This window comes from Diabrotica virgifera, chromosome 6, assembly GCF_917563875.1.
Source record: "Diabrotica virgifera virgifera chromosome 6, PGI_DIABVI_V3a".
NCBI classification, from domain to species: domain Eukaryota; kingdom Metazoa; phylum Arthropoda; class Insecta; order Coleoptera; family Chrysomelidae; genus Diabrotica; species Diabrotica virgifera.
Window position 1 is genome coordinate 4,201,394 of NC_065448.1, and position 27,883 is coordinate 4,229,276.

General features: G+C 32.4%; 2 protein-coding genes across 3 annotated transcripts in view; both read left to right on the top strand.

Moving 5' to 3' along the window:
- Positions 1 to 27,883, top strand: part of LOC114327052 (1,5-anhydro-D-fructose reductase-like) — a 57,959-nt gene that overhangs the window by 17,222 nt on the left and 12,854 nt on the right. The window contains exon 1 of one of the 2 annotated variants that reach the window (XM_050654239.1): positions 21,564 to 21,758. The exons of the other annotated variant lie outside the window; for it this stretch is intronic. Coding sequence (XP_050510196.1) covers positions 21,696 to 21,758 — 63 coding nt within the window. The 5' untranslated portion in view covers positions 21,564 to 21,695. Of the gene's footprint in view, positions 1 to 21,563; positions 21,759 to 27,883 lie in introns of those variants that run through there. 2 annotated transcript variants of the gene reach the window in all.
- LOC114327053 (1,5-anhydro-D-fructose reductase) lies at positions 667 to 16,286 on the top strand. Its single transcript, XM_050654241.1, has 5 exons — positions 667 to 838; positions 2,601 to 2,942; positions 4,107 to 4,354; positions 11,673 to 11,933; positions 13,189 to 16,286. The coding sequence occupies exons 1-5, from the start codon at positions 776 to 778 to the stop codon at positions 13,226 to 13,228; spliced, it is 954 nt and encodes a 317-aa protein (XP_050510198.1). The 5' UTR covers positions 667 to 775; the 3' UTR covers positions 13,229 to 16,286.

Genomic DNA, 27,883 nt, shown 5'->3' on the forward strand with positions numbered 1-27,883 from the left:
ATGTGTATGCCAAATTTCATGTTAATCCAAGCGGTTCTTTAAAATTTAGAGGTTTTGCAATATTTTACCGTTAAAGAACGGACTAATTAATAATTTGACTTATTTAACAGTTGACAGTTCTACTGCATCTACTTGTTAGTTTTAGTTCTCTAATAAATTTTGTTAGTTTGTTACATAAATGAATTATTTAAAAATGAAAAAATGACTTGTTATTTGAGGAAGGTGGAAAAATCATATGTATAACATGGGAGTAAAGTGCCTTTTCCTCCCTTGAATGATTACTTACTCCCTTGATTGATAAACTTCATTCTCGGGAGGAAAAGTAGGTAGCACTTTCCTCCCTTGTTATACAAATAGCTATTATTTTATATTCGGGACACATTTGAAATCCTTCTGTAATCTCTCATTTTATTTTTGTTCCCTAGATTATTTTGAAGTGTGTATAATGACTTGTACATATATTGCCAGGAATTAGATAGGTACCTATATTTACTATAAAAAGTAAATATAGAAATAGTAAAGAAGTAAACAAACAACTCGAAATATATTAATTTATGTTTGATAAACATGATAGTAATTTTAATTATTATATTATTAATTTGACCTTAAATTTATCTCTTCCCACTACATTTTTTAAAATGAACGAACTTGGCAACTATTTAAAGCACTTTAAACTGGTTCCAATGTAGTATTCCTAGTTCAAGGCAAGATCTCACTAGTATTTGACGTTCTGATACAAGTGACATTTTTGGTTTGCCGGTATCAACAAAAGAAGATGGCAAAAACTGTACCATGTGGATCACTTAATATGCCAACGGTGGGCCTAGGTACATGGCAAGTAAGTTAAAAATGAAGATTTAGATAATATTTAAGTATGGGTACTCCGTTTTAAAACCCCTTGGCTACCGACCATTTAAACTAATAACTTGTAATTTTGTACCAAACATTTTGTGCCATTTGGTGCTGCAGGCGCCATGAAAGCCTGCGTCTCACACGGTACTACAGTCATATTTTGTGTGAGATGCCGGCATCTCACACGGTAGCCAAGGTGTTAAATTTATGTCTTCCCACTGTGGACTGTAGATTTCACGCGCTAGCTTTTCAAATTATTGAAATCTAAGATTTACCGTTTAACACGTTTACCTCCGTTATAACAAACTTATTATATTTGGTAAATAGATAGCGTTCACTTTTTAATTAGATATACCACAGCGAAAGAATCGATAAAATCGGCAACATTGCGTATTCGTCCATCGACAGATTCAAAAAAATAAGTACTTTAAGTTCTGAAATAACTAATTTACAATAAGTACGTAACGTAATACTATTGTAAAATGGCGGCAAGTGGTTATCTATAAAGGGGCTACTTAAATTTCTTTTAAAGATTTACACCAACCAAACATTTAAAATCAACTACATATTCTAAATGGGAAATAAGCTACAATTTAACTAAAAAAATAATTTTAATAAAATAATTTTCAAATTCCCATTTAGAATAGTTGATTATAAAAATGCCACAAGGAAATAACTTCAGAACAACCAACATTTCAAATTGTATTTTAATTGTTAAATATGTTCAAAATTTATCTACTCGTTTCCATAGTAACAGTAGGTATGTTATTAAAATCACTTTATCAATTTTTCTCTTTTCTCGATTATTAGTATTTATTGCATACTATATAAATTATTGTAATCACTAAATACATAGTTAATTAAAAATAATCCTATTACCTAATTTAATTAATGAATAATTTAAGCAATTAATAAGTGATTGTCCAAGAATATTCAAAAACTAACCGAAATAGTCACCTCTATTTTGCAGATGAAATTGATACTCTATGACTTTACTCTGCCGCCTACACTGTTAATGTTTACGTATCAATAAATTATAATAATAAGGCATACATAGCTTATTGAAAGTATGTGGGGAGCCGGCAGGGTTGCCATTTTAAGTCCGTATATCTAATTGAAAACTTATACTGTGTATCTAATGTACTCAGGCTTTAGCTAATATTTTTTTACGTTGAATAGCTGGTCAATAGTAGATCGTCTTGATCTGAATCCTGCCTGGTATGCTCCTATGATTTACTCTGTGAAGTGACTCAATCTCCTTTTTATATTATTCCACGTAAACAGCTTATAGCTCACAGAGAAAGGACATGCCTCTGTAGTTTTTGTAGCTGATTTTGTCTCCTTTTTTGTATCTATGCACTTTCCTATGTCTTATACGATAATTCATGGTAAAGCGAAATAATGTAGCGCTATGTGTTTATTGTCAGAGTTCTAAGTAGAGAGTGTCGAAATATTGTCCTATTTGAGGACGTAAGAGTTATATGTAGAGAAAGCGTGATATTACCATCTCAAATTGGGACTAGAGACTCTAATCTTTTGGACTGACTTCTTTATTGCCTTCTAGTTTGTACATTTAATCAATAAAACATTTTTATAATCGATCTTTTAGTAAAAATAGGACAGTGAAAATTACAGGTGTGTAATTTATGGCTTAGAGATACATGTTGAAAAGAAATAAAAATATTTACCCGGTAATTGTGGTGACTCATAAAAAAGTGAATGCAGTAAACTAATTATACAACTTTTAGGCTACCGATGAAGAAGAATTGGAGAAAGCTTTGAACGCTGCATTGGAGATCGGTTATCGTCATATTGACACAGCAGCTGCATACGAAAACGAACACATAATCGGCAAAGTTTTAAACCAATGGATCTCCGCTGGTAAATTAAAAAGAGAAGATCTTTTTATTGTGACTAAACTTCCAACCCGTGGAATCCATCGTGATCGAGTTGAAAAATATTTAACTGAGTCTTTGAAAAAACTAAGATTAGACTATGTAGATTTGTATTTGATCCACTTTCCAGTTGGTCTTGCAGAAACTGAAGGAAGCATAGTATTTGAAAAGGAAGACCATTTAGGAATATGGAAGGTGAGTATGCGGTCTAGCTTTGTTATGATAAGACTCGTTTTAGTATTTTGTACTATTGTACTATTTTGTACGATACTATTTTGACTACAGGCAATTGTAAGTTTATAATGGGTTCTACTAGGACTCCTTCAGGCATGAGCAGCTTTGGAGAGAACATTCCATGCATGTTCATTGGGGTTCATGTCTGGAGACATTGCAGCCTCTTCAAACGGCGAATAACTTGTGTCTCATAAAATCCGTGTAACGTACCGTTGCCCTGTTAGAGTCCTGTCAATAACCATCAATTCCATGCATCATAATACCTGCCATAATACCTACCTAAAACATAACACTACCACCACCACGCTGGCTATCAGTATTTCAACAGACTAAGGTCTCGTCTGCAAAAACCACAAAATTCCAAAACTGTTAATAGAGCTGTATGTGTTCTTGAGCCCACTGGAGCCGCTGTGTAAAACATGTCTAGGTTGTAGCTAAGGAACTCGTATTGGTCGACGACTCCTAAAACCTGATTTTAAAATCCTTCTATTTTTAACGATACTCTGACTCCTGTAGCATGCCAGAAGTCTCTTTGGAGGGTCGGTAAACACATAGAAGAATTTCACCGAATGGGAATTCTTATAAATCTATTATGTTGCTCATTGGTCACTCAGAATCTACCACAGCGAGCAAAATTCTGGATCGAATTTGTCTCCAGAAACCTATTCCATATACGTGAGATGTCACCATTGGACCTTAAGGGATGGAAAGAGCCAACTCTCGAACTCAGGAAAAACACAGATTCTTCCCTATCTTTTTATTTCGAAAATACACATACATGATTTTGGTCTACCGAGGTTGGCTCGCGTTATGCCGAAAAGGTACACATTTCGAATAATAATAATAATTTCCTTCTTAAAACCTTCTAGTCTTTTATATCTTTTCTCCATATTGAACTTTATATCAACGTGATTTACACTTTCTACTACAAGGTCGTATACATAAACAAACTACTAGCCACCGTTCTTTATACATAGCAATGCAACACCTCGTAGTGAGACCTACTTTTAGATAAACATATGGTTTAATCATTATAGGTATACCATATTACAATATAATATATATTAAAATATAAAGGTTTATAACCTTACTGTCCAATAATCACCAATATTGATGTTATTTCAGAGTATGGAGAAACAAGTCGAAGCTGGCAGAACGAAAACTATTGGTTTATCCAATTTCACAGTTAGCCAAATCGAAAACATTTTGAAGAACTGTAAAATTAAACCAGCCAATAACCAAGTCGAATTACATGTTTTTTTGCAACAACCAGAACTGGTACAGTTTTGTCAGAAAAGTGGTATTTCTGTAACAGCATATTCACCACTTGGGACTCCTGGTATGAATATATTTTTGAAGAAATTGGGTATAAAGTAAGTCATATTCCATATTTATAATAATCATAATAATTTTGACAGTATAGTACAGGTCGGCAAAAATATCTGAAACCGCCAATATCAGACAAAAATAGACAATTCTATATCCAAACCCATGCATATAAGAAGGGGTGTTCGACAGGGATGTGTGCTTCCCCTCTTTTATTTAACATTTATTCGAAACAGTGGCGACGCGTGACTTTGTCTGAAGTGTTACCAAAAGCAGATGCAAAAAATCTTATTTAAAAAAATGAAGATATGGCTAAATGTATATATACACTCACCGGCACAAAATTCTGCCACCCAAAATTTTTGATTAATTTTTGACAATCTATAACTTTATTATTTGTACTTCGATTTTCAAGATTTTTGCACGAGTTTGTAGGTACATGTAGTGATGTCAATTGCTATTATTCCAGTAACAAAAAAATTTTTGCTTAGATGGCATTATACGGGGGTGAATGTAAACGTTGTTTTTTCTCCTAACTTTAAAAAATTCTGTGGAAAAGTTGGAGGGCTGATTTTGTTTCATACTCCTTCTGTATTATCCTGGAGGTATCACTAAGGTCTTGTTTTTTGAATTATCTGAATATCTCTTTTCTTGTAAGAGCTGTAAATAAAAACACTGCTTTGAAGGTTTATTTAATTAAAAATATCAAACGCACTAAAATTAACAAAACAAAACAAATTTAACAACAAAACAAAACAATTCAATAGCGGTTATGTCCACCTCTTGCAGCAACGACTGCTAGCAATCTGTTCAGCATCTAATAAAGATGTGTTTTCCTTGCCTGGGGAATAGCCCGATATTCCTCTACCAGGGCCATGCAAGCAAAATTTTTTGTTACCGGAATAATACCAAACAATATGAATACATGTACCTACAAACTGACTGGTGCAAGAATCTTGAAAATCGAAGCACAAATAATAAAGTTATAAATTGTCAAACTTAATCAAAAATTTTGGGTGGCGGAATTTTGTGCCGGTGAGTGTAGCTTCAATAATATAATTTTTTATATCACTTGAAACTCTCGAAAAAACAGATGTTTCTAGATGTTGACAAAATTTTTGATCTTTTTTGGCAATTAATGTTAACAATTCCCTGTAATTGCCTCGATTGTCAGAGTAGTCGCACTCAAAATGACCACGAAACGCTAGTTCTTGTTTGGCTTAAAAACATAAAGTATCTATTATAAGTGTGCTAAGGATATACCTATCTATTTTTTTTTAACAAACTCATTATGTTTAGCAATATTTGCTTTAAAAGCTTGGTTAAGAGAACTTTTGATTTTTGTTTTGCCAAACTGAATTAAATTGGGTATACATCTTACATGTAGGTAACGGAGAAATTTCATGTCTCCTTTTTAAAAATCTAACACTATTTAAATCGTGAACCTGGTCCACCCATTTTTCTGTAGAAACCAGAAGACATGGCCAACAATACAGTATATTTTTTTTGCAACCATAATATAACCAAGGATTTTCACTGTACCAACTAAATTTAAAATATCGAACTACTTTTATTGATTCCTTTTTTAAATTGTTTAAAATAGGTCTTTCATTTTTAATCTCATTTTTTTCTTCAAAATTATACAAGGAGAATTACTTTTCAAGTAGTTGATCGATTAAGAAGCGACACTCATCCGTGGTTAACTGCACGCACACTTTTTATAGGTACTGTCACCAATTTTAAATGTGGTAACAGCGCTACTGATACACAGCGCGCTTATGCCGTCGCTTCTCCAAAATGTTCAGTCACTAGCCAGTCCCGAGCGCCAGCGTGGGTATATGTATAACCATTGTAACCAGAAATGAGACTGGTAACAGAGTATAATAAAGTGCAACTGAGTCACATAAACTCGCCAATATTTTCGTGTCTACGAATAGTTGGCTATTTATTGAGTTAGGTTATATTACCACATAATATATATTTCTATTGGTAAAAATATTGGTAAATAGAATTATTCATCGTCATAAAATATTTATTTGCAAGATGTTTAACTGTTACCAATGGTAACAGTGGTTACATGGACGCTTCGCCAGTGATTCGAAAGCCATATTTCAAGAGTCTGGAAGATGCAGCCAACGCTCGCAACGGACAGGGCTCTTGAAGAAGAAGGAAAATGCAGAGATGGGAATCAAAGTGAATGGAGTATTGATCAACAACATACGATATGCTAATGATGGTGTCTTAATTTGTGACAACATAGTCGATCTTCAACAACTGGTCACTATAATACAGTAAGCGTATGGGATTAAACATTAACACCAAAAAGACCAAATACGTGATCATCTTCAGAAAATTGAAAACTCCACCATAGCACTGAATAGCAAGTCCAATGAACGAGTGAGCAAATTCAAATACCTAGGAACGAGGCTTTTTGAAGACTGGGCATCGGACAGGGAAGTAAAATGTCGCATTGGGCAAGCTCGACAAGCTTTCGTAAAATTCAGGAAGGTACTGACCTGTTCAGAGTTCGATCTTACACTGAGATTAAAGTTTACTAAATGCTACGCGTGGTCGATGCTGCTATATGGCATAGAGGGATGGAAACTCAAAACGAGGGATATAAACAGATTAGAAGCCTTCGAAATGTGGCTTTATCGCCGTATCCTAAAGATACCATGGACGGAGAAAGTCACAAATGTAGATGTCCTTAAGAGAATCAACCAAGAACGCCAACTTTTCGAAACCATCATGAAAAGGAAAACGGCATATCTGGGTGACATCATGCGACACAACAATTACCAGTTCTTTCAACTTATAATCGAGGGTAAAATTGAAGGCAAGAGAGGAATAGGACGCAAGAAAATGTCCTGGCTAGGAAATATGATGGGCAATGGACAGGAATTAACGATATACAATCTCTGACACACATTGAAAGAAACACAGAGTTAATGGAAAATCGCTTACATCCATTAGTGGATTTGCATCTGAAGAAAAAGAAGCCAAGGTCAGACCGATCGAAAACTTTGGTTACGCGACGTTGTCAGATCCATCGGGTTTTAAAAGTTTTTCAGTTTCTTATTTGTTGCCTGTTTCACAGTAAAATTTCCTTACATTTCCTCCTGCATAAAACACTATACCTACATTGTGTATAATTTCACTGAATTGTGCATGTAGTGTCATATCTTCCACGTCACTTTTAATACTCATATTTTTTTAAAAATATATTAATAAAATTTATTAACTAACTGTTAATGTAAATTTACAGTAACTAACTGTAAATTTATTAACTGTTTTCCATTGCTTTCATTTTTTCCCCAATGGGAGGTGTACAGTAAGGGAAAACCCCTTACCGTATAATATAATATGTATCAAAAAATGTATATAATTTTAAGTAATTTAGGTTGTTACAAAAGATATTTTTTCTAAATATGCAAACAAAACGAAGGTTGATTAACGCAGTTTTGTTTATGTAACCTCGTAGAGGCTCACGTATAGTTTACTTTTGAAAGTCCAAATTATAAGGAGATATAAATAGCCCACAGAGGGATTATCATTACCAATATAGTATTGTTGTCGTTACTATGCTAGTGAGCCGTTCTACGAGAAGGGTGTCCTGAAGGACCACCCCGCAAAACAACAGTAACCTTATGTTGATTGAGGTTGTAAACCGTAAATAAAGTTATAAAGTTAGAGTCAGTGTTTCAACTCGACATTCCAACCCTGCAAGATTATCATGGCAATCTACCAACGTAGCACCAACGTAACATGGCAACTACTATTAAACAACTATTCGAGGATCTTATCTGACAATGTCGCAAAATTAGTTACTAAGGTAGATTATGCAATTTGCAATTTATTTAAATTGTGCAATTGATTGTTTTTGTTTTGCTTCATTATTTTTTTAATTTATATTGACGATTTATGTAATTTAGGGAATTGTTTTTGGTATTGTTTTGATTTATGACTCTTTGTAAGCTTTATCGATAAAATTGTACAATTTTCAATAGTAGGGGAGGAAAGTATGCTAAATTTGCAGTTACTCGTGCGTTATGGAGACCTATTGTTACTTATTTTTACATAAGGAATCCAAATCTGCAAATAAAAATGGGGGGCGCCTATTTAATATTTTAAAGTAACCCCCCACCCCACCTCCGTGGGGGGTTGTGTTTGGTGTCATTGGATAGATTGTTCAAAATTATTGAATACGTTTATTTTTCAGTTTTTCGATCTGATGTTTATTTCACGAAATATTGCGTGGTTCCTATTTACAATTTTAAATTTACCCCCCACCATTCTCCGTGGGGGTCGTGTTTAGTATCATTCGATAGATTTTTAAAAAATATTGAACACGTATTTCTTACTTTTTCGATCTGACGTTTATTTCTCGAAATATTCGCTTTTTTTCTTGTGAAACTTTGTGACTTACCCATTTCCTTAGCCCCGTTCAAATCGTCAGATTTTTTAAATATACACTGTGTTCTGCATGTACTTAACTTACCTTATCTTAATCTGACGATTTCGACTTTTTCTAAAGATAGATATTTTTTCGGACCCCCTTAATGAACTCTCCTGTATTAAGATCCAATATATGGTACGGGTACATTTTCAGGGTACATGGTTTCTCCCCATGTCATCATCTGTCGCGCTCGAGTAACTGCAAAAATCCCCCTTGGGTTTCTCTACCACAATGACAATAAAGCATATTTCAATTCTATTCTAAAACCAAAACCATTGATTTCGTGCACAATGCATTTTAAATGGATGTTTAGGGCTGTTTCACATTATACGAATTTTGAACGTGCGAGGGATTCCTTCTGCGGTAGTTTTGACGCACTTGTCCTTTTCACACAATAAGAATTGAGTCGCACGAAGATATTTTGCTGTGTTGTTTGGTATATTAGTTTTACTTACACTTTGTGGCTGAGTTAGGTACATGATACGATGTCTGATATGTATCATTACGATGTATTATTACAAATGGTATTTTTTGTCCATACTTTTGTCCTAATAGGGTGTCCAGAAGCTCTACCGACAAACGAAGACGGTAGATTCCTCAGATAATTTTAAGACAATTTAACCCAATTCACCTAGTCCGAAAATGCTTCCTAAGGGAGCTAGAGCTCTTTAAAGATGGCGCCATGTAATTAGTTTTTCTTAAATACCTCCAGAACGCTTTTATTTAGAAAAACGAAAATTTGTACACGTATTTACTTTCCTGAACTAAATCGATTCCACCCATTACGAATTTCTAGTACCGGTCATAGGCGTCCGTTTTGGGTAGGGCAACGGTTATTTTATCGCATAACTTTTTTGTCTTCAAGTTTTAGGCATTTTTGATACTGGATTATTAAATTGTGAGGTATTCTAGTACTAAAAGGTAGTCTTACTTTAAGTCGGTAGGATACACTGTTTTCTAGAAAAATCGATTTGAAAGTTTTTAGTTTTGGGAATTTGAAAAAAAAAAGATAAAAAAAATTTAAAAAAACCGATGTATTTTACCAACTTAAAGCAAGAGTAACTTTTAGTACTCGAATATCTCATAATTGAATAATCTAGTGTCAAAAATACTTAAAAATTAAAGACAATAAAATTATGCTATAAAATAACTGTTGACCTACCCAAAACGGACGCCTATGACCGATACTAGAAATTAGCCACTAATGAAATCGATTAATCTCTGGAATATAAATAAATGTACCAGTTTTCATCTTTCTAAATAGTTTTTTTTTAATCTTTTTTTTTTAATTCAAGGAACGAAAAATTTTCAAATCGATTTTTCTAGAAAACGGTGTATTCTATCGACTTAAACTAAGAGTACCTTTTAGTACTAGAATAACTCACAATTTAATAATTCAGAGTCAAAAATGCTTAAAAATTAAAGACAAAAAAGTTGGGCGATAAAATAACCGTTGCCCTACCCAAAACGGACGCCTATGACCTGTACTAGAAATTCGCAATGGATGGAATCGATTCATTTCTGGAAAGTAAATATGTATACCAATTTTCGTTTTTCTAAATAGAACCGTTCTGGAGGTATTTAAGAAAAACTAATTACATGACGCCATCTTCAAAGAGCTCTAGCTCCCTTAGGAAGCATTTTCGGACTAGGTGAATTGGGTTAAATTGTCTTAAAATTATCTGAGGAATATCCCGTCTTCGTTTGTCGGTAGAGTTTCTGGACACCCTGTACTGTAATGCGTATTTAATTCATTTGCAATTTCTATTTTGTCAGTTATTATTTCTTGTTTTAAATTAAATAAATAATGTTTTTAATTAAAAGTCTTAATTTGTTTTTATAATCGTTGTTCTACTAAGTTATTTGTGGAATCTTGGATTAGCTCATTTAATAAGCTCATAAAATCTATGTAATAAACTATTATAAATGGGAAATAAGCCACAATTTAACTAAAAAAATGATTTTATTAACGTTTCGGCATCCGATTTGGGCGTCGAAACGTTAATAAAATCATTTTTTTTAAATTAAATTATGGCTTATTTCCCATTTAAAATAGTTTATTACAAAAATTCCACAAGGAAATAGCTTCAGAACAACATTGCAATCTATGTTTTTTATGTACAGAATTTAAAAGACCCTCCGTCATCCACTCGATTTTAAATGTTGTTCCCCTCGTTTTAAATGTTGTTTTTAGATAATTTCACACAAGACGTGACGGCCGCCCTACTCCAGTCTTCACCGAGTCGTTTACCCTATAAAACTAAATATGATTTCGTAGAATAAAAGATATAGTTATATTATATGGAGCGAAATCAAATTATAGCGTTGTGGTTACTTTATCGTCGAAGAAAGAGAAATAAGAGGAACCGAATTCATTGGGTACATCCTATGAACGCAAAAAGATACGATTTATATATTTTTATATTCACACATGTTGATGGAACACCCTCTATACTGAACGTTCATTGCAACTATGTAAAATAACGTTTATTATAATATAATTAGCCGTTTTAATTACTGTTGTTATCAGTAACATATAATTAATTTTGCTGTACTTACCAAATGTGTTTTTTCTTTATCACCTAATTTATCAAATTCAATGTTAAGTGCACGGGATACACCATTCCAAGCATTTCTCGTCAAGTTTCTATCTTTATATATTTCTATTGTTTTGTCCCAAAGAACAGGTCTCGCTTCAATTAATGTTATTAAGCACGTTTAAATTCTTATAGTGTGAAACAGCGCTTACACTTACACAAACAGCACTTTGCACCAACGCATTCGAGCCTTTGGAGAGAGTTAACATTTAAAGAAGATAAAGACAACAAGAAGCCGATTAATACCTAACATTTACTAAACAGTTTTTAAGAGTCATGTTATATATTTTTCATAATTTTGTATAATTCTAGGGAGAAAACTTTGGTCAATGTATTAGCTAACCCTGTTATCTTGAATATAGCCAAGAAACACAACAAAACCAGCGCCCAAGTTGCTTTACGGTTCCTGTTGCAGCAAAATATCATTGTTATTCCAAAAAGCGTCAATCCTGAACGATTAAAAAGCAATTTTGATATTTTCAAATTTAAGTTAGATGATGAAGATATGAAACAACTTAGAGGGCTAGAAGTTGGAGAAGACGCCCGTATGGGAGATTGGAAAATACTACCAGGGTAAGTAATATAACTTTTGTTGATTGATTTTTTTTTTGTAAAAGCATATAGAATAGATAGAATTTCTTCATCCACAAAGTTTGCACAATTCTTACAAAAAAATGTATAAATCTTATCGGACTAGTCAAAATTTTAGTACAATAGAGTACAATATATAGTAAAAGTACATATGATTAAAATAAAACAGTGATTACAATAATATAAATAAGAAATAAAAGTTACAAATAAAAATTTAGAATTGTTGTTTCAAAAATGTTAAAAATTTAAAAATCCATCAATACTGTAGAATGTGTTGTCCATTAAAAATGAATACACAGTTTGGCGAAAACCTTTATGTGAAGAATTACTGAGAGTTAATATATTGACTATTTTGTTGTAACATTTTATTCCAATATATTCAGGTGCATGTTGGGATACACCTAATCTAGAGAAAGGTTGTCGAAAATTTGATTTTCCTCTAGTATAATGTGAGTGAATGCCCTCATTTCTCTCACACTTAAGCTTGTTTTCCTCAATGTGCAATATTAATTGGAAAATTAAAAGGCTAGGTAGTGTTAAAATATTAGACTTCTTAAATAGTGGCTTGCAACTATCCGAAAATGGAACGCCATACATACTTCTTAAAACTTTCTTTTGAGCTATAAATACCTGTTCAAAATGAGATGAGAAACCCCAAAATATTAAGCCATACTGAAGTTCAGACTGGGCTAAACTAAAGTAAATCATTCGCAATATATCAAATGAGACAGTTTCTCTTAAATTACGCATTATATAGCTACATGTACTTAACTTTGCTGGTACATGATTCACGTGAGTTTCCCATGTAAGTTCTATTCTAGGGGTCTAGTAAGATCTAGAGGTTGTAATCTGAGGGTTGTATCTGAGGGTCTATGTAAGATCTAGGGTTACCCCCAAAAATTTCATTGTAGTATAACTTTCTACTGATTTGCCATCCACATGTAAATAAAAATCAGAATTTGGAGTTAGGTTTTTGGTAAGAAACGCATAAAATGTGTTTGTGTTACGTTGAGCTTGAGTCAATTATTTTTACAATATGTGACAGAGACATATGGAAAGCTCAATGATAATGACTCATATGTAGAATGATCAGGTTGATGCACAGGGCTGAAAGTCTCACTGATAAAATTAGCGTTACATCTGCTTCTGAAAATATTTTCTTATGCCACTCCGGTTCCAATTTTCATAGTTTTGGAGGCATTAAATAAAACTAATTTTTCACAATTCTCTTTTGTAGGTTAGCAGAACAACCAGCGTATCCATTCAGAAGAAACTAACGTTGAATGTTCATGCAGTGGTAATCTTAGTTAGTACAAAATAAACTACAGTCGGAAAAATGAAAGAATACCCATGAACGAACATATAAAACACGCTATATTTTCCTGTCACCGTGTCACAAAGAAAATTGCCCAGTGCAAGTCAGGGGTGGCTTTACCTATTGTGCAGGGTGTGCTGTGCACACGGGCGCCGGGATGTTGGGGGCGCCAAGCGCCAAAGAGCAGGTCCTTTACTTTGTTCTTCAACATAAAATATGCTTTAAAACGATTAATGAAAAATTACATTTGATTCTACTACACCTTTGGATATTTTAAATTACTTGTATACAAATAAATTACTTTCACTCTTCTCAAATTTGTTCACTGCTCTTAGAATTTACCTCACATTGCCAGTGACAGTAGCGCACAGTGAAAGATGATATTCAAAATTTTCTAAGGTAATTGTCGCAAAGTTGATTGACAAAGGGCCTAGCCGGGTAAAATGATGAAAAGTGCCCCCAACTCGATTCGAATTCCATATAGGTCACCGTTTAGCATATATAGTGAAACTAACTTTCTGAAATTTTTAGCCCCCTAGGTAGTCATGTGACCCACCTAGAGCCTAATTTGGGTTTTTATGTTTTTATTTTTTATCTCAGCCGCATCGAGAACTAGCCAAAAACTTTAAATAAGAAAGTTGTAAGCTTTAAAAAGTTCTGTCCGAAATTTTTTTTTTAATTTTTGGCGGGAAATTTAAATTTTAGAACGATTTTAAAATTTTAAATGAGTATAAAAAAATAACTATGACATTCATTTTCACGAAAAAAATATATATAACGTGTATTTTTGCATAATGTTTCACCCTGAATTTTTTCAAATGTTTAAAATTGGTGAAACGCACCTTTAAAAATAAAAAACCGCATTTTTTCGGTTTTTTTTTCGTTTTTTGATACAATTTTATACATGTTTTTCAAAAAAGGTAACACCGTCACTGGAGTAGGTAAAAAACTGAAAAATAATTGGAGTTAGCTTAATAAGAAATTTTTGTAACGCCATCCATTTTCAAGATACAGGGCGTTGAAGAAAACAAAATTTTACACATTTTTTACGATTTTGCCGAAACTACTGGCAACATTGTAATAAAACTTGGCGGGTTTTTGAGAGGTAGTTATTGTGCATATTTTGACATACAATTAAGGATTTGATATTCATCATTGGCGCGCTTAGGGGTAATGGTCTGAACTTTTCAAAGAAAAAAAGATAGTACGCCACTGACATATTTCAAATTAACAATCATTTTTGAATTCCTCGTTCAATTTATGACAAAAAATCTATCTTTTCATACGACGCGCCATTTTTATTCATAAATAAACATCTTAACCCTTACAAAGTATTCGAATTAGTTTTTATAATGGATGTACGAGTTTCTGTAGATGCAGAAACTACTAATAGTAGTATTTTATTTCATATAAGTTCGAATACTTTGTAAGGGTTAAGATGTTTTATTTTTTAATAAAATTGGTATGAAAAAATAGGAAGATAGATTTTGTATCACAAATTGAACGAGGAATTCAAAAACGATTGTTAATTTGAAATATGTCAGTGGCGTACTATCTTTTTTCTTTAAAAAGTTCAGACCATTACCCCTATGCGCGCCAATGATAAATATAAAATTCTTAATTGTATGTCAAATAATGCACCACAACTACCTCTTAAAACTCGCCAAATTGTATTACAATGTTGCCAGTAGTTTCGGCAAAATCATAAAAAATGTGTAAAATTTTGTTTTCTTCAACGCCCTGTATTTTGAAAACGGATGGCATTACAAAAAATTTTTATTAAGCAAACCCCAATTATTTTTCAGTCTTTTACCTATTCTAGTGACGGTGTTACCTTTTTTGAAAAACATGTATAAAATTGTATCAAAAAACCAAAAAAAAAACCGAAAAAATGCGGTTTTTTATTTTTAAAGGAGCGTTGCACCAATTTTAAAAATTTGAAAAAATTCAGGGTGAAATATTATGCAAAAATACACGTTATGTATTTTTTTCGTGAAAACGAATGTCTTAGTTATTGTTTTATACTCATTTAAAATTTTAAAATCGATCTAAAATTTAAATTTCCGCCAAAAATAAAAAAAAAATTTCTGACAGAACTTTTTAAAGCTTACAACTTTTTTATTTAAAGTTTTTCGCTAGTTCTCGATGCGGCTGAGATAAAAAATAAAATCATAAAAACCCTAATTAGGCTCTAGGTGGGTCACATGACCACCTAGGGGCTAAAAATTTCAGAAAGTTAGTTTCAGTATAGATGCTAAACGGTGACCTGTATGGAATTCGCATCGGGTTAGGTGCACTTTTCATCATCTTACCCGGCTAGGCCCTTTATCACTAGTAAGTATTGAACATGAAATAAAAATTGAAGTAAATTATATTATTCAAGATTCTGCTAATGCAAAAGCACGAAAAGTATCTTTTTTATAATTATATGTTGTAGTATGTGCATCCTGTAATAATTCGTTAATAATTTTTTTTTGAAATATTCACAGCGTTGTTCTTTTTTATTCATTTAACCAATTCCTTCCTAAAAGTACTATTTACTCGTGGACTCAAACCTTTCCAAGTTCCTCAACAAATTTTTAACCTTACCTCAGAGATAAAAGTTAATTTTTAATTAAATATTTTTAACAGATTTGGGTAGGTTGTTCTGCAACCTGTAAATTGCAATATTTGCATCTGGATTTTTGTTTACATTATAAGCGTACCTAATGCCTTTAATACCCCATGTACTAGTACTAGATAGGTACCTATTCGACTATTCCATTTTGACTGCGCGTCCACCAAAGGGCGCCAGGGCATCGACTGCACACGGGCGCTACATGGGCTAGAGCCGCCTCTGGTGCAAGTACATGTAACAATAATTATTACATGTAGGTACTTGCGCTGGCCAATTTTTTGTGTGACACGTTGATAGGAAAATACAGCGTGTTTTATATGTTCGTTCATGGGTATTCTTTCATTTTTCCTACTGTATTATATTTTAAGTATAATTCATATTTGTAATATACTCTTATAAATAATGTTGTAGTTTGTTACTCATTACTAACCTTACAGTGCTTCGTCAAAGTAAAAATAAATGCGGGAATGTCTCAAATACGATAACGAAAGCTGAAGGAGTAAAGGGTCAAATAATATAATATAATTAATATACTGCTGAGACATCTACTCTACATCACGCGATTTGCGCAGTAGATGACACAACACCGATCAAACCGCGTTAAGGACAAAAAATGCGCACCTGGATAGGTAAACCTCTACACGGGCGACATCTCAATGAGGTCAGCCAGGACTATGTCGACAATACAGCGTCGAACCATTGATTAACATCAGGCAGAGGCGGCTTTACCTATTGTGCAGGGTGTGCGGTGCACACGGGCGCCGGGATGTTGGGGGCGCCAAGCGCCAAAGAGAGGGTCCTTTACTTTGTTTCAACATAAAATATGAAATTGAATAAAAATGAGGCGAAAGATGAATCAGTAACTGACGCGAAAAATTTTAAAGTAAACTTTTACTTAGACCTATTAGATACAGCAATTACTAAGATTGACGAACGCTTCGAACTTTTACAGCAAAATTATGACACTTTTTCGTTCCTTCAAAAATTAAAACACTGGAAAGATTTAGAGTTAGATGCAAAAAGAGCATATTGTTCTAATTTAGAAAATAAATTGTGCCATCTTAACTCTTCAGACGTAGATAGGTTTGAGCTCTTTAATGAAATAGAATTATTACCAATATTTATCGATGATTCTACTACATACTAAGCCTTTGGATATTTTAAATTCTTCTTCTTTAAGTGCCCTCTCCGCGACGGAGGTCGGCAACCATAATAGCTATTCGGATTTTAGAGACGGCTGCTCTGAAAAGTTCATTTGATTTACATCCGTACCATTCCCTCAGGTTGCGCAGCAATGTGTAGTATGTCTCCACGTGTAGTATGTCCGAGATATTCCAATTTTTTTGTTTTGATGGTATTTAAGATTACATTTTCGCAAAGTCGATTGACAAATTTATCACTAGTAAGTATTGAACATGAAATAAAAATTGAAGTAAGTGATATTATTTCAAGATTTTGCTAATGTGAAAGCACGAAAAGTATCTTTTTTATAATTATATCTTGTAGTAAGTGTCTATGTGTGTCCTTTAATAATTCGTTAATAAATTATTATTTTTTTAAACAATCACAAAGTTGTTCTTTTTTAGTCATCTAACCAATTTCTTCCTAAAAGTACTATTTACTCGTGTACTCAAACCTGTCAAATTTCCTGAACCAATAATTGCCCTTTATACCTCATAGATAAAAAAGTTCATTGTTAAATAAATATTTTTAACAGATTTGGGTAGGCTGTTCTGACGCCGTGAATACCTATTGGCTCCCGACATAATTTTTTAATATTGCACTATTTGCATCTGGATTTTTGTTTACATTATAAGCGTACCTAATACCCTCTAATACTCTATGTACTATTAGTACAGGTACTAGGTATTATAGGTACCTATTCGACTATTCCATTTTGACTGCGCGTCAACCAAAGGGCGCCAGGGCATCGACTGCACACGGGCGCTACATGGGCTAGAGCCGCCTCTGACATCAGGAAAGATATTCCTTGATACAGAACAGAACTAGCCATTCAGGATCACGTTATACCAACCACAAATTACCTGAAATATATCGTCAAAGAACCTCAGGTCCAAAACGATAAATGCCGATATGGATGTCATCAAGCCCAAGAAACCATCTAACATCTTACCGGGACTGTCAGGCATTTGCTGCAACTGAATACAAGAAACGGCATGACTCAGTAGCAAAGATCCTTCATCAAGAGATAGCTACCAAGTTGGGACTTCTCCAAACGGACGATCTCCCATATTATCAATACGTCCCTGAGAGTATGTTTGAGAATGACAACTACAAGCTATACTGGGGCCGCACTGTGCTTAAAGACCAAACAGTGTTTTTAACCCCTCCCAAATGTTTGTATACTTTCCAATTAAATTATTATTGTGGTACCATTAGGTACATACACACAATGTTTTTAAAACTTTTTGCCTCTTAGTTCTTTTTCGACAAGCCAGTTTTTATCGAGATATTTTGAACATTTTCAAAATCCACCACGTATTTGTAAATGGTTAAGTAAGATTATGAGACCTGGTAATAATATTAAAATTTATTTATAATTTACATTTTGTTAGGTACTCAGAAATTTTGAAACATATTAAAAAAGAAGCCATATCTCAATACTGACATATCGAAAAAATATTAAGAGGCAAAAAAGTTTTAAAAACATTGTGTTTAACTAATGGTACCACAATACACAAACATTTGGAGGAGGTTTTAAGGGAATAAAACCCCCAAAAATTTTTATGGGGTGCAAAAATTCATCTTTCTGCCGTGACCAAGGGGAACATGGAGGGTCTTCAATCTATGTGAAAGAGGGTGTGGTTTGGAAGGAACGTTCTAATATATGTTCTCAATCTGAGAAATATAGTTTTGAAGTGAGTGCTGTTGAAATAGACTATTGCCTTTTTAATTGTGTTGTGTTGTGTATTTATCTGCCTGGACGTGGCTCTATTGATGTTTTTATGTCAAAACTGGATCTAATACTTGATGTGCTGGTCTCCGAAGGTAAGGCTATAATATTAACAGGTGATTTTAATATAGATTTCAAATCAAATTCACTAAGTAAGCAGAACTTGGTAAATGTTTTAGATTCTTATAGCTTAACCGTAACTGTAAATGATTATACAAGAGTAACTGCAACTAGTAAAACTCAAATTGATTATATTGCTACAAACATAAATCACCAACAAAAAACAATGGTTGTGGAAGGTTTTATCTCTGATCATCGTGCGCAATTGTTCCAATGTAGCATTAACACAGACAATGATGCCTATATATTCATCCGTTCATATAGTGAAAGGAACATAAATCGTTTTGTTCAAACCCTTGAGTCAACAAATTGGTCAGAGGTATTTAATACAATTTCTGCTGAGGATAAATCATTAGCTTTTTTAAACACTATCCAAAATTACTTTCGGTCCCATTTTCCACTACTTAAATGTAAACCTAAAAAATGTACACGTTCGAATTGGTTTACGCAGGAACTGTACAATTTAAGGGATCAGCTAAAACTTTTAGAAACGATCTGTCAGCAAAATAGTAATCTTAGGCCAGTCCTTCATTTGGCAAAGACAGAATATTCGATTAAATTAAAAGCAGCTAAAAGTAGTCACTTCATGAGACAGTTAAACGAATCATCAAATAAAATAAAATGTATTTGGCATTTAGTAAACTTAACAGTCGGGAAACAAAACAACTCAAAAGTACCTAGTGATAATAATAATAATTTAGCAGACAAATTTAACCACCATTTTGTTGAAATGGCTCCAAAGTTACTTGCTGCTTTGGATCCTATTAAAATAGGTGGGTTTACATCAGCATCAAAAAACCGTAATAGTTGTTCTATGTTTTTATATCCAACTAACTCACAGGAAATAACTAGTGTAGTCGGAAGTTTTAAATCCAAACACAGTTGTGGTTTTGATCAGATTTCCCCTAAGTTATTAAAACAATGCATTCACGCTTTCGCAGATCCACTGACGGATATTTGTAATGCCTCTTTTCAACAAGGAATATTTCCTAGTATGTTTAAACTATCTATTGTAATTCCTTTATTCAAAAGTGGTGATAAAGATGACCTTAACAACTACCGTCCCATAAGTCTCTTATCTGTGTTTTCAAAGATAATTGAAACTCTGGTTTATACTAGAATAAACGCATTCCTAAAAAAGCATAGTGTCTTGCATAATTTTCAACATGGTTTTACATCTTTTAAGTCTACAACTACAGCTCTTGCAAATTTCGTCAGCTTAGTGTTAGATGCTTTGGACAGACGAGAGAAGGCATGTGGTTTATTTCTCGATTTGTCCAAGGCTTTTGATACTTTGGATCATAATTTGTTGCTAATAAAACTTGAGGGGATTGGTATTCGTGGTGTAGTTCTAAAATGGTTTATTTCCTACCTAGAAAATAGAAGACAAAAAGTAAAGATAACATCTAATTGACTTAAATACGAATCAAACACGTTGGATATCCATTATGGTGTCCCTCAGGGTAGTGTATTGGGTCCTCTACTTTTTATAGTATATATTAATGATATAGCTTTGATAACTAATTCACTGAGTGGAGTTAACATCATCAGTTATGCGGATGATACCAACATTCTAGTCACAGCAACATCCAATCAAAATTTGCAAAATAAAACTACACAGATACTATCCACCATCAACAGTTATTTTTTATCCAACAAACTAGTTTTAAATGAATAGAAATCAAAGTATATGATTTTCACGTCAAATAATTTATTAAACCATCAAGCCACTATACAAGCAGCAATAGATAAAACAGACTGCACGAAGTTGCTGGGGGTCCTGTTAGACAGTAATTTTAAATGGTCAAACCACATTTCTAATTTGAAATCCAGATTAAGTAGCGCATGTTATGCATTGAGAATTCTTTCACGTCTCTTTAATACATCAATATTAAAAACAGTATACTTTGCCCATTTTTACTCAACAGCCAAATATGGCATTGAAGTCTGGGGTTGTACCTCTGAATTAGAGCAGATATTCGTACTTCAGAAAAGAGCTATTAGGATAATATATAAAATGAAATTTAGAGATTCTTGTAGAGGTATCTTTAGACAAAATAATATTCTTACAATTCCTGGTCTGTATATATTTTCGTGTATAATGTATTTACATTGCAAAATTTATGAATTCAATAAATTTCAATTTAACCATATTTATTCAACAAGATTCAGAGACAATCACTTTATGCTTCCACAGCATCGTCTGTTTTGTTGGAAGGTAGCACACATTATGCAGCCATAAGTTTCTTTAAGAAATTGCCAATAGATATACGAATGAATTTACATCAGCCAAACTTTCGGAGGTGTGTACATCAATACATTTGTGAGCTAGAGCCACATTCTACAAATAACTTTTAAGTATGTTTTGTCGTATTTATTAATTTATATACTTTTAATATGTACATTATATATGTCTGTAACTTTGACTTGTCTCATACATGTACAACTTTGTATAATGTCGCATGTGATGAATAAATTTGACTTGACTTGACTTGACTTGACTTGAATGTACAACCTGTATATTTTTGTCTAGGTGAGCAAGCAATTTTATATATACTTGACCTTAAATTTATCTTTTCTTACTACATCATTTAAGATGCAGGTATTAATTAACTATTGATAGATAAAGTGGTATACATTTTTTATAACTATTGATAGTTGATAGTGCACTTCAAAGTGATTTCTGTATAGTCACTCTTATCCAAGACCAGTGCATTCTTCTATTTAGCGTTATTGATAAAGGTTATAATTTAGTTGTGCTGGTATCAACAAAAGAAGATGACACCAACTGTACCATGCGGTTCACTTAATATGCCGATGGTGGGCCTCGGTACATGGCAAGTAAGTTCAAATAGACCAGATAAATAAGCAAAATAAAAGCCTTTTTCGTGACACTTATTAATACAGGTACAGCCCGACAGGAATAGGAATAATCAACTATTTTTAATGGGAAAGAAGCCGCAATTTTACCAAAAAAATGATTTTATTAACGTCTCGAAGCCCAAATCGGGTTTCGTTATCAAAATACAAGTATTTTGTATTTATAAGTAATAAGAGTATTTTATAATAATAATACGAGTATTTTGTATTTTGACAACGAAAGCCGATTTGGGCTTCGAAACGTTAATAAAATCATTTTTTTGGTAAAATTGTGGCTTATTTCCCATTAAAAATAGTTGATTATAAAAATGCCACAAGGATATGCTTCAGAACAACATCAGGAATAGGAATATACGTGATAGACCAGGTCGGATCTGTTTTGAGGTGGATTTGAGAGGTGACATTCGGATTTTTGCAGATAAAGTTAGGTGACAACTTTAATAATTATAATTGACTTATGCTCCTTCTCAAATATGCCCGAAATATTAATAAAAAAATTTAAATATTTAAAAATATCGAAAAATATCGATTTTTTTCTACTTTTATTGCTTATAACATGAAAACGATTCATTTTGGAACAAAGTCGTAGAGAAAGAAAATAAAGATAATTGAATTTTGTATAATATACGACCGGTTTAAAATGTCTTAGATTATTACCCTTTCTGCAAAATAGCAATAAATAGAAAATAAGGGAGCAAACAAGATTGTTTTTATTCAATGTTTTTCAACCACTTTGGTTACACTTAGAACCTTCATAAGTTGCTTAGAAAATTTTTACAATATACTTAAACCGTCCACAAAATTTCATTAAAATTGACCTAATAGATTTTGCATAATAATTTTGCAAGCTAAATTTTTTAAAAAAGTTCAAATTTTTTAAAAGCTTTCTGAAGAAAAGTGGACCATTTAGAAGTTTGCTAATTCATATAAAGAGGTTCTCTACCTATCTAATACACTTTACAGAATTAAAATCGGATTATGTAAGCGGCCTCAGCACTGTTTTAAAGTTATAAACAATGTTTTGGCTTTTTTGTTTTTGTAATTTTTTTTGATTTTTTTTTATATTATTAATTTGTTTTTTTTACTACCCTAAGACATAAACCCGATTCATCCTCGCGGAGGTTTACATCTTCTTAGTATTTTTTTTTTGCTTTTTTTGCTTTTTTTTGCTTTTTCTTTTCTCTTTTTTGTTCTTTTTTTTTCAATTATAATATACAATAATTACATAAATCTACAGGGTTAAAAAAAAAAGAATGTGTGTGCACTTTGTACGCACGTAAGAAGTTATACTTGTATTATAATATAATTTCAACGTAATCAATATTCCTACTTAACAGTTACAATACAAAAAATTAACAATAATTACCAAAAATTAACCAAAACTTAACAATGCCAAATATTAAAAAAAAAAAAGAAAAAAGTATGGAATCGTCCGGGAATTGAACCCGCAATCTCGCGATTTCTCGATCTCTGGTCCAATGCTCTACCAACAAGGCCATCAAGGCGCATACTACTCACGTTTCAGATATACATAATTACACATCACGGTGAGAAGTGAAATATAAAAATAGATGTTTTATTATTTTACGCCCAAGGAAGACAAATCCAAAGACACAAAATTATAATAAAAAACCTTTTAAACCACCTTTTTCAAATTGCGCAAGTTGTATTATTAATATTAATGTTAATAAATGAAATATAAATATTTTGACGTTTCACAATTTGACAATTCACTTTTAACTGCAGTACCTTAAAAATTTTAAAGCACTAGTGTCTTAAAGTAGCATTTTTAACGCTCCTATGGAGTGCTAAAAATTGTATTTTTAACACGTTTGTAGAAAAATATATTTAAAAACACTAATTATTCTTTCCACACCTTTTCTAGACTGATACATACATAAATTAAAACATTTAGTAACTAACTCCATACTGCCTGTGTGCGCATGCGCGCAGATCAATAAAATTTCACCCTCAATGAAATCGCGCCTAAAGAAGTGTAACTTCAAAAATAACAACAAAACAAACATGTTTGTTTTGTTTTAACAAACATGCCTGCTTTGTTTTAACAAAATTTCTTAAATACAGGGTAAATTTTATTGCTACAATCTATATTTACAGCTTTTGATATATTCGTAAATTATTTTTAACGTATTAATATCTTCAGAAAATATCAATGAAAATAAAATTCCTCTGATTGAAAAATCAAATTTGTTTGTTTTTAAAATAACAAAATGTCTGGCTAATTGGTTCGGCCATCCAATTCACAAAAAAAAAATGTTTTGGCTCATAAACAAATACAGTGAGGAAGTTTGAGTTGGAATAAATTCATTTTTTTGAGAATGGGAGGACTCTGGAAGTAAATCCCGAAACAGATCGATTTTTATTTTCAAATTATAATTTTTTGGCATAAATATCATACTAGTGACGTCATCTATCTGGGTGTGATGACGTAATCTAAGTATTGGAACTAATTTAATTGAAAAAAAAATTTAATTCAAAGCTTGTATAAATAATTATGTTAATGTTTATATTAGTGAATACAAAATTGAATAGCCTTTCGATTGAGCTATCACACGGCACCTATTCTCATTTAAAAAAATCATCGATTACGTCATCACGGCCAGATGAATGACGTCACTAGTATGATATATATACCAAAAAATTAGAATTCAAAAATAAAATCGACCTGTTTCTGGATTTATCTCCAGAGACGCCTATTCTCAAGAAAATGAATTTATGCCAACTCAAACGTTCTCACTGTATTTGTTTATAAGTCAAAAAATTGTTTATAACTTTAAAACAGTGCCGAGGCTGCTTTAATAATCCGATTTTAATGCTGTAAAGTGTATTAGATAGGTTAGGAACCTCTTTATATGTAAAAAAAATTAGCAAACATCTAAATTGTCTACTTTTTCTTCAGAAAGTTTTTAAAAAATTTGAACTTTAAAAAAAATTAGATTGCAAAATTATTCTGCAAAATCTATCAGGTCGATTTTAATGAAATTTGGTGAACGATTTAAGTATGTTGTAAGAATTTTCTAAGCGAATTACGAAAGTTCTAAGTGCAAACCAAAGTTATTAAAAAACATTGAATAAAAACAGACTTTTATTTATTTTATGTAGATAAGGATACACCATTAAACTTGATAAAAATAATAAACCCAAAGATAAAACCCATAACTAAATTAAAATTCATGGTGACGTTTCAATTATTACTTTAATCATCGTCAGAATAATAAGTTTCTTGAGCGGATGCTTTAAAATAATTTTAAAGGAACAAACAATAATTAATGAAAACGTAAAAAATGACATTGACAATCATTGGGTTAAGTCAATAATTTCAAACACGCCATGTCTTGTTGCCTGTTTAAGGGTGGCTTCAAAAGAAATATGGATAATGCCTCCTTGATGCTGAGTTCCGTTGGAGAACTTGCATGACCAATGATTGAGAAGTCCTTACGACTAATAGGGTGGTCAGAATCAGTCATATGTTGGAATACCGCTGAATTTGGAACTGTTCTTGATCGTCTTCCTAAGTGAGGAGTGACACCTAAGTGTTCGCAACATCTGACATTAAAGTGACGTCGAGTCTTCCCGAAGTCACTTTTTCACTTTTTGCTTTCACGACTTTGGAAAGGATATGATCTCGTTTCCATGTGAAAGACATGATTCCTAGTGATCTCGCATCTAACATTATATACCAATTCAAATGTAATAGCTGTGCAGCCACGTACAAGACTCGACGTCACTTTAATGTCAGATGTTGCGAACACTTAGGTGTCACTCCTCACTTAGGAAGACGATCAAGAACAGTTCCAAATTCAGCGGTATTCCAACATATTATGACTGATTCTGACCACCCTATTAGTCGTAAGGACTTCTCAATCATTGGTCATGCAAGTTCTCCAACGGAACTCAGCATCAAGGAGGCATTATCCATATTTCTTTTGAAGCCACCCTTAAAAACGCAACAAGACATGGCGTGTTTGAAATTATTGACTTAACCCAATGATTGTCAATGTCATTTTTTACGTTTCCATTAATTACTGTTTGTTCCTTTAAAATTATTTTAAAGCATCCGCTCAAGAACATTATTATTCTGACGATGATTAAAGTAATAATTGAAACGTCACCATGAATTTTAATTTAGTTATGGGTTTTATCTTTAAGTTTATTATTTTTGTCAAAATTTATTTATTTATTGCTATTTTGCAGAAAGGGTAATAATTTAAGACATTTTGAACCAGCCGTTTATCATACAAAATTCAATTATCTTTATTTGATTTCTGTACGAATGTGTTCCAAAATTAATCGTTTTAAAGTAATAAGCAAAGAAAATAGAAAAAAATCGATGTTTTTCGAAAATTTTAAATGTTTTAATTTTTTTATAAATGTTCCGGGCATATTTGAGAAGGAGCATAAGTCAATTATTATTATTGAAGCTGTCACCTAACTTTATCTGCAAAAATCCGAATGCCACCCCTCACATCCAAAAATAGACGTTTTTTCACAGATCCGCCCTGGTCTATGAGCACTTTCTTTGCCTCCATTATAGCGTCATTATAGTCAAATTCTCCAACAAATCTCTTACAAATTTTATGTATAATGGGCACTTGTTTTTCAGTTATATATATATATATATATATATATATATATATATATATATATAGCATAATAGTTATTTATGATATAAGTGTTAAAAGTATACGTTTAAGGCCGCATGTGAAAGTTTTCAATTCACATGAGTACCTTAAAAATGTACTTTTAACACGCATATCATACAATATTTTTCTACAAACGTAATTACAGGACAATATCTACAAAAACTTTTACTTGAACTTGACTGACATTCCATTTTTATATTTTTTTGACATTACATCAAAATTGCGGTCAATACGAATTGCAGTGCCATAAAAATTTTAAAGCACTAGTGCCTTAAAGTAGCATTTTTAACGCTCGTATAGAGTGCTAAAAATTGCAATTTTAACACGGTTGTAGAAAAATTCGTTAGAGATTTGTTGAGGAATTTGGCTATAATGAAGGCAAAGAAAGTATGCTCACATCTATTCTTATTCCGGTCGGGCTATACTTACCCAACAACTTCATCTTAAACTGTTTTCTCTCTATTTTTCTTTGTCTAGGTTCTCAGACCCTGTCTGATACAGACTTTAGTCTCAAAAACATTTTATGTGAGGTACCACAAGGTTCAGTATTGTGTCTCCTACTTTTACTTATATTTATAAATGACATCACTAGTTTAAAAATAGCTGGACAAATTTTTCTTTTTGCCGATACCAGTATCACTTGGAGCAACTCAAATATTGCAACTCTTCATGCTACTATAACAGGGGTGGCCAAACTGCGGCTCGCGAGCCACATGCGGCTCTTTGAAGAATTACTTGTGGCTCTCGATAAATGTACCCGAGATCCTTTTCAATTTTGTGTTATTTAAAAAAATTATTATCGTTCCATATGTGTTTCAGAATGTCTTTTAAATTATTGACAACAAATGTGAAAGACCAAATGCAACTTTGTAACAAATTCCATTTCCATCCAAAATCCAAAGCTAAGAGTGATATGACAAATCGAAAACTGCGCGAAAGAATATTAAGAGTGGCGCGACATAAAAGTCAGTAATCAACCCACTCCAGACCGACTTATATTTTTACTCATTTTACTAGACTTAAAAAAATTTGTTACAATATTAAACTAGAAAAACTTAACGAGTAAATAAAAAAGCCAGAAGGAATATTAACCGAAGTCTAAAATTTATTTCAAGACTTAAAATATTTTTTCTACAAACGTGTTAAAAATGCAATTTTTAGCACTCCATAGGAGCCGTAAAAATATCACTTTAAAACACTGGGTACTTTAAAAATTTTAAGGCACTGCAGTTAAAAGTGAAATGTCAAATTTTGAAAGCAAACGTCAAAATATTTATATTTTCATTTATTAACATTAATATTAATAGTACAATTTGCGCAATTTGAAAAATGAATTTCTTGCGTTGCAGTTGTACCATTTTCCATGGTTATGGCGGAACGAGCAGAAATAACTGAATTTCGTTCGTAGAAAAACTATTGTAT

Coding starts and splice junctions, on each gene's coding strand:
- LOC114327053 (XM_050654241.1), top strand. CDS start 776: ATGGCAAAAACTGTACCATGTGGATCACTTAATATGCCAACGGTGGGC. Junction 839..2,600: donor TGGGCCTAGGTACATGGCAA/GTAAGTTAAAAA, acceptor TACAACTTTTAG/GCTACCGATGAAGAAGAATT. Junction 2,943..4,106: donor ACCATTTAGGAATATGGAAG/GTGAGTATGCGG, acceptor ATGTTATTTCAG/AGTATGGAGAAACAAGTCGA.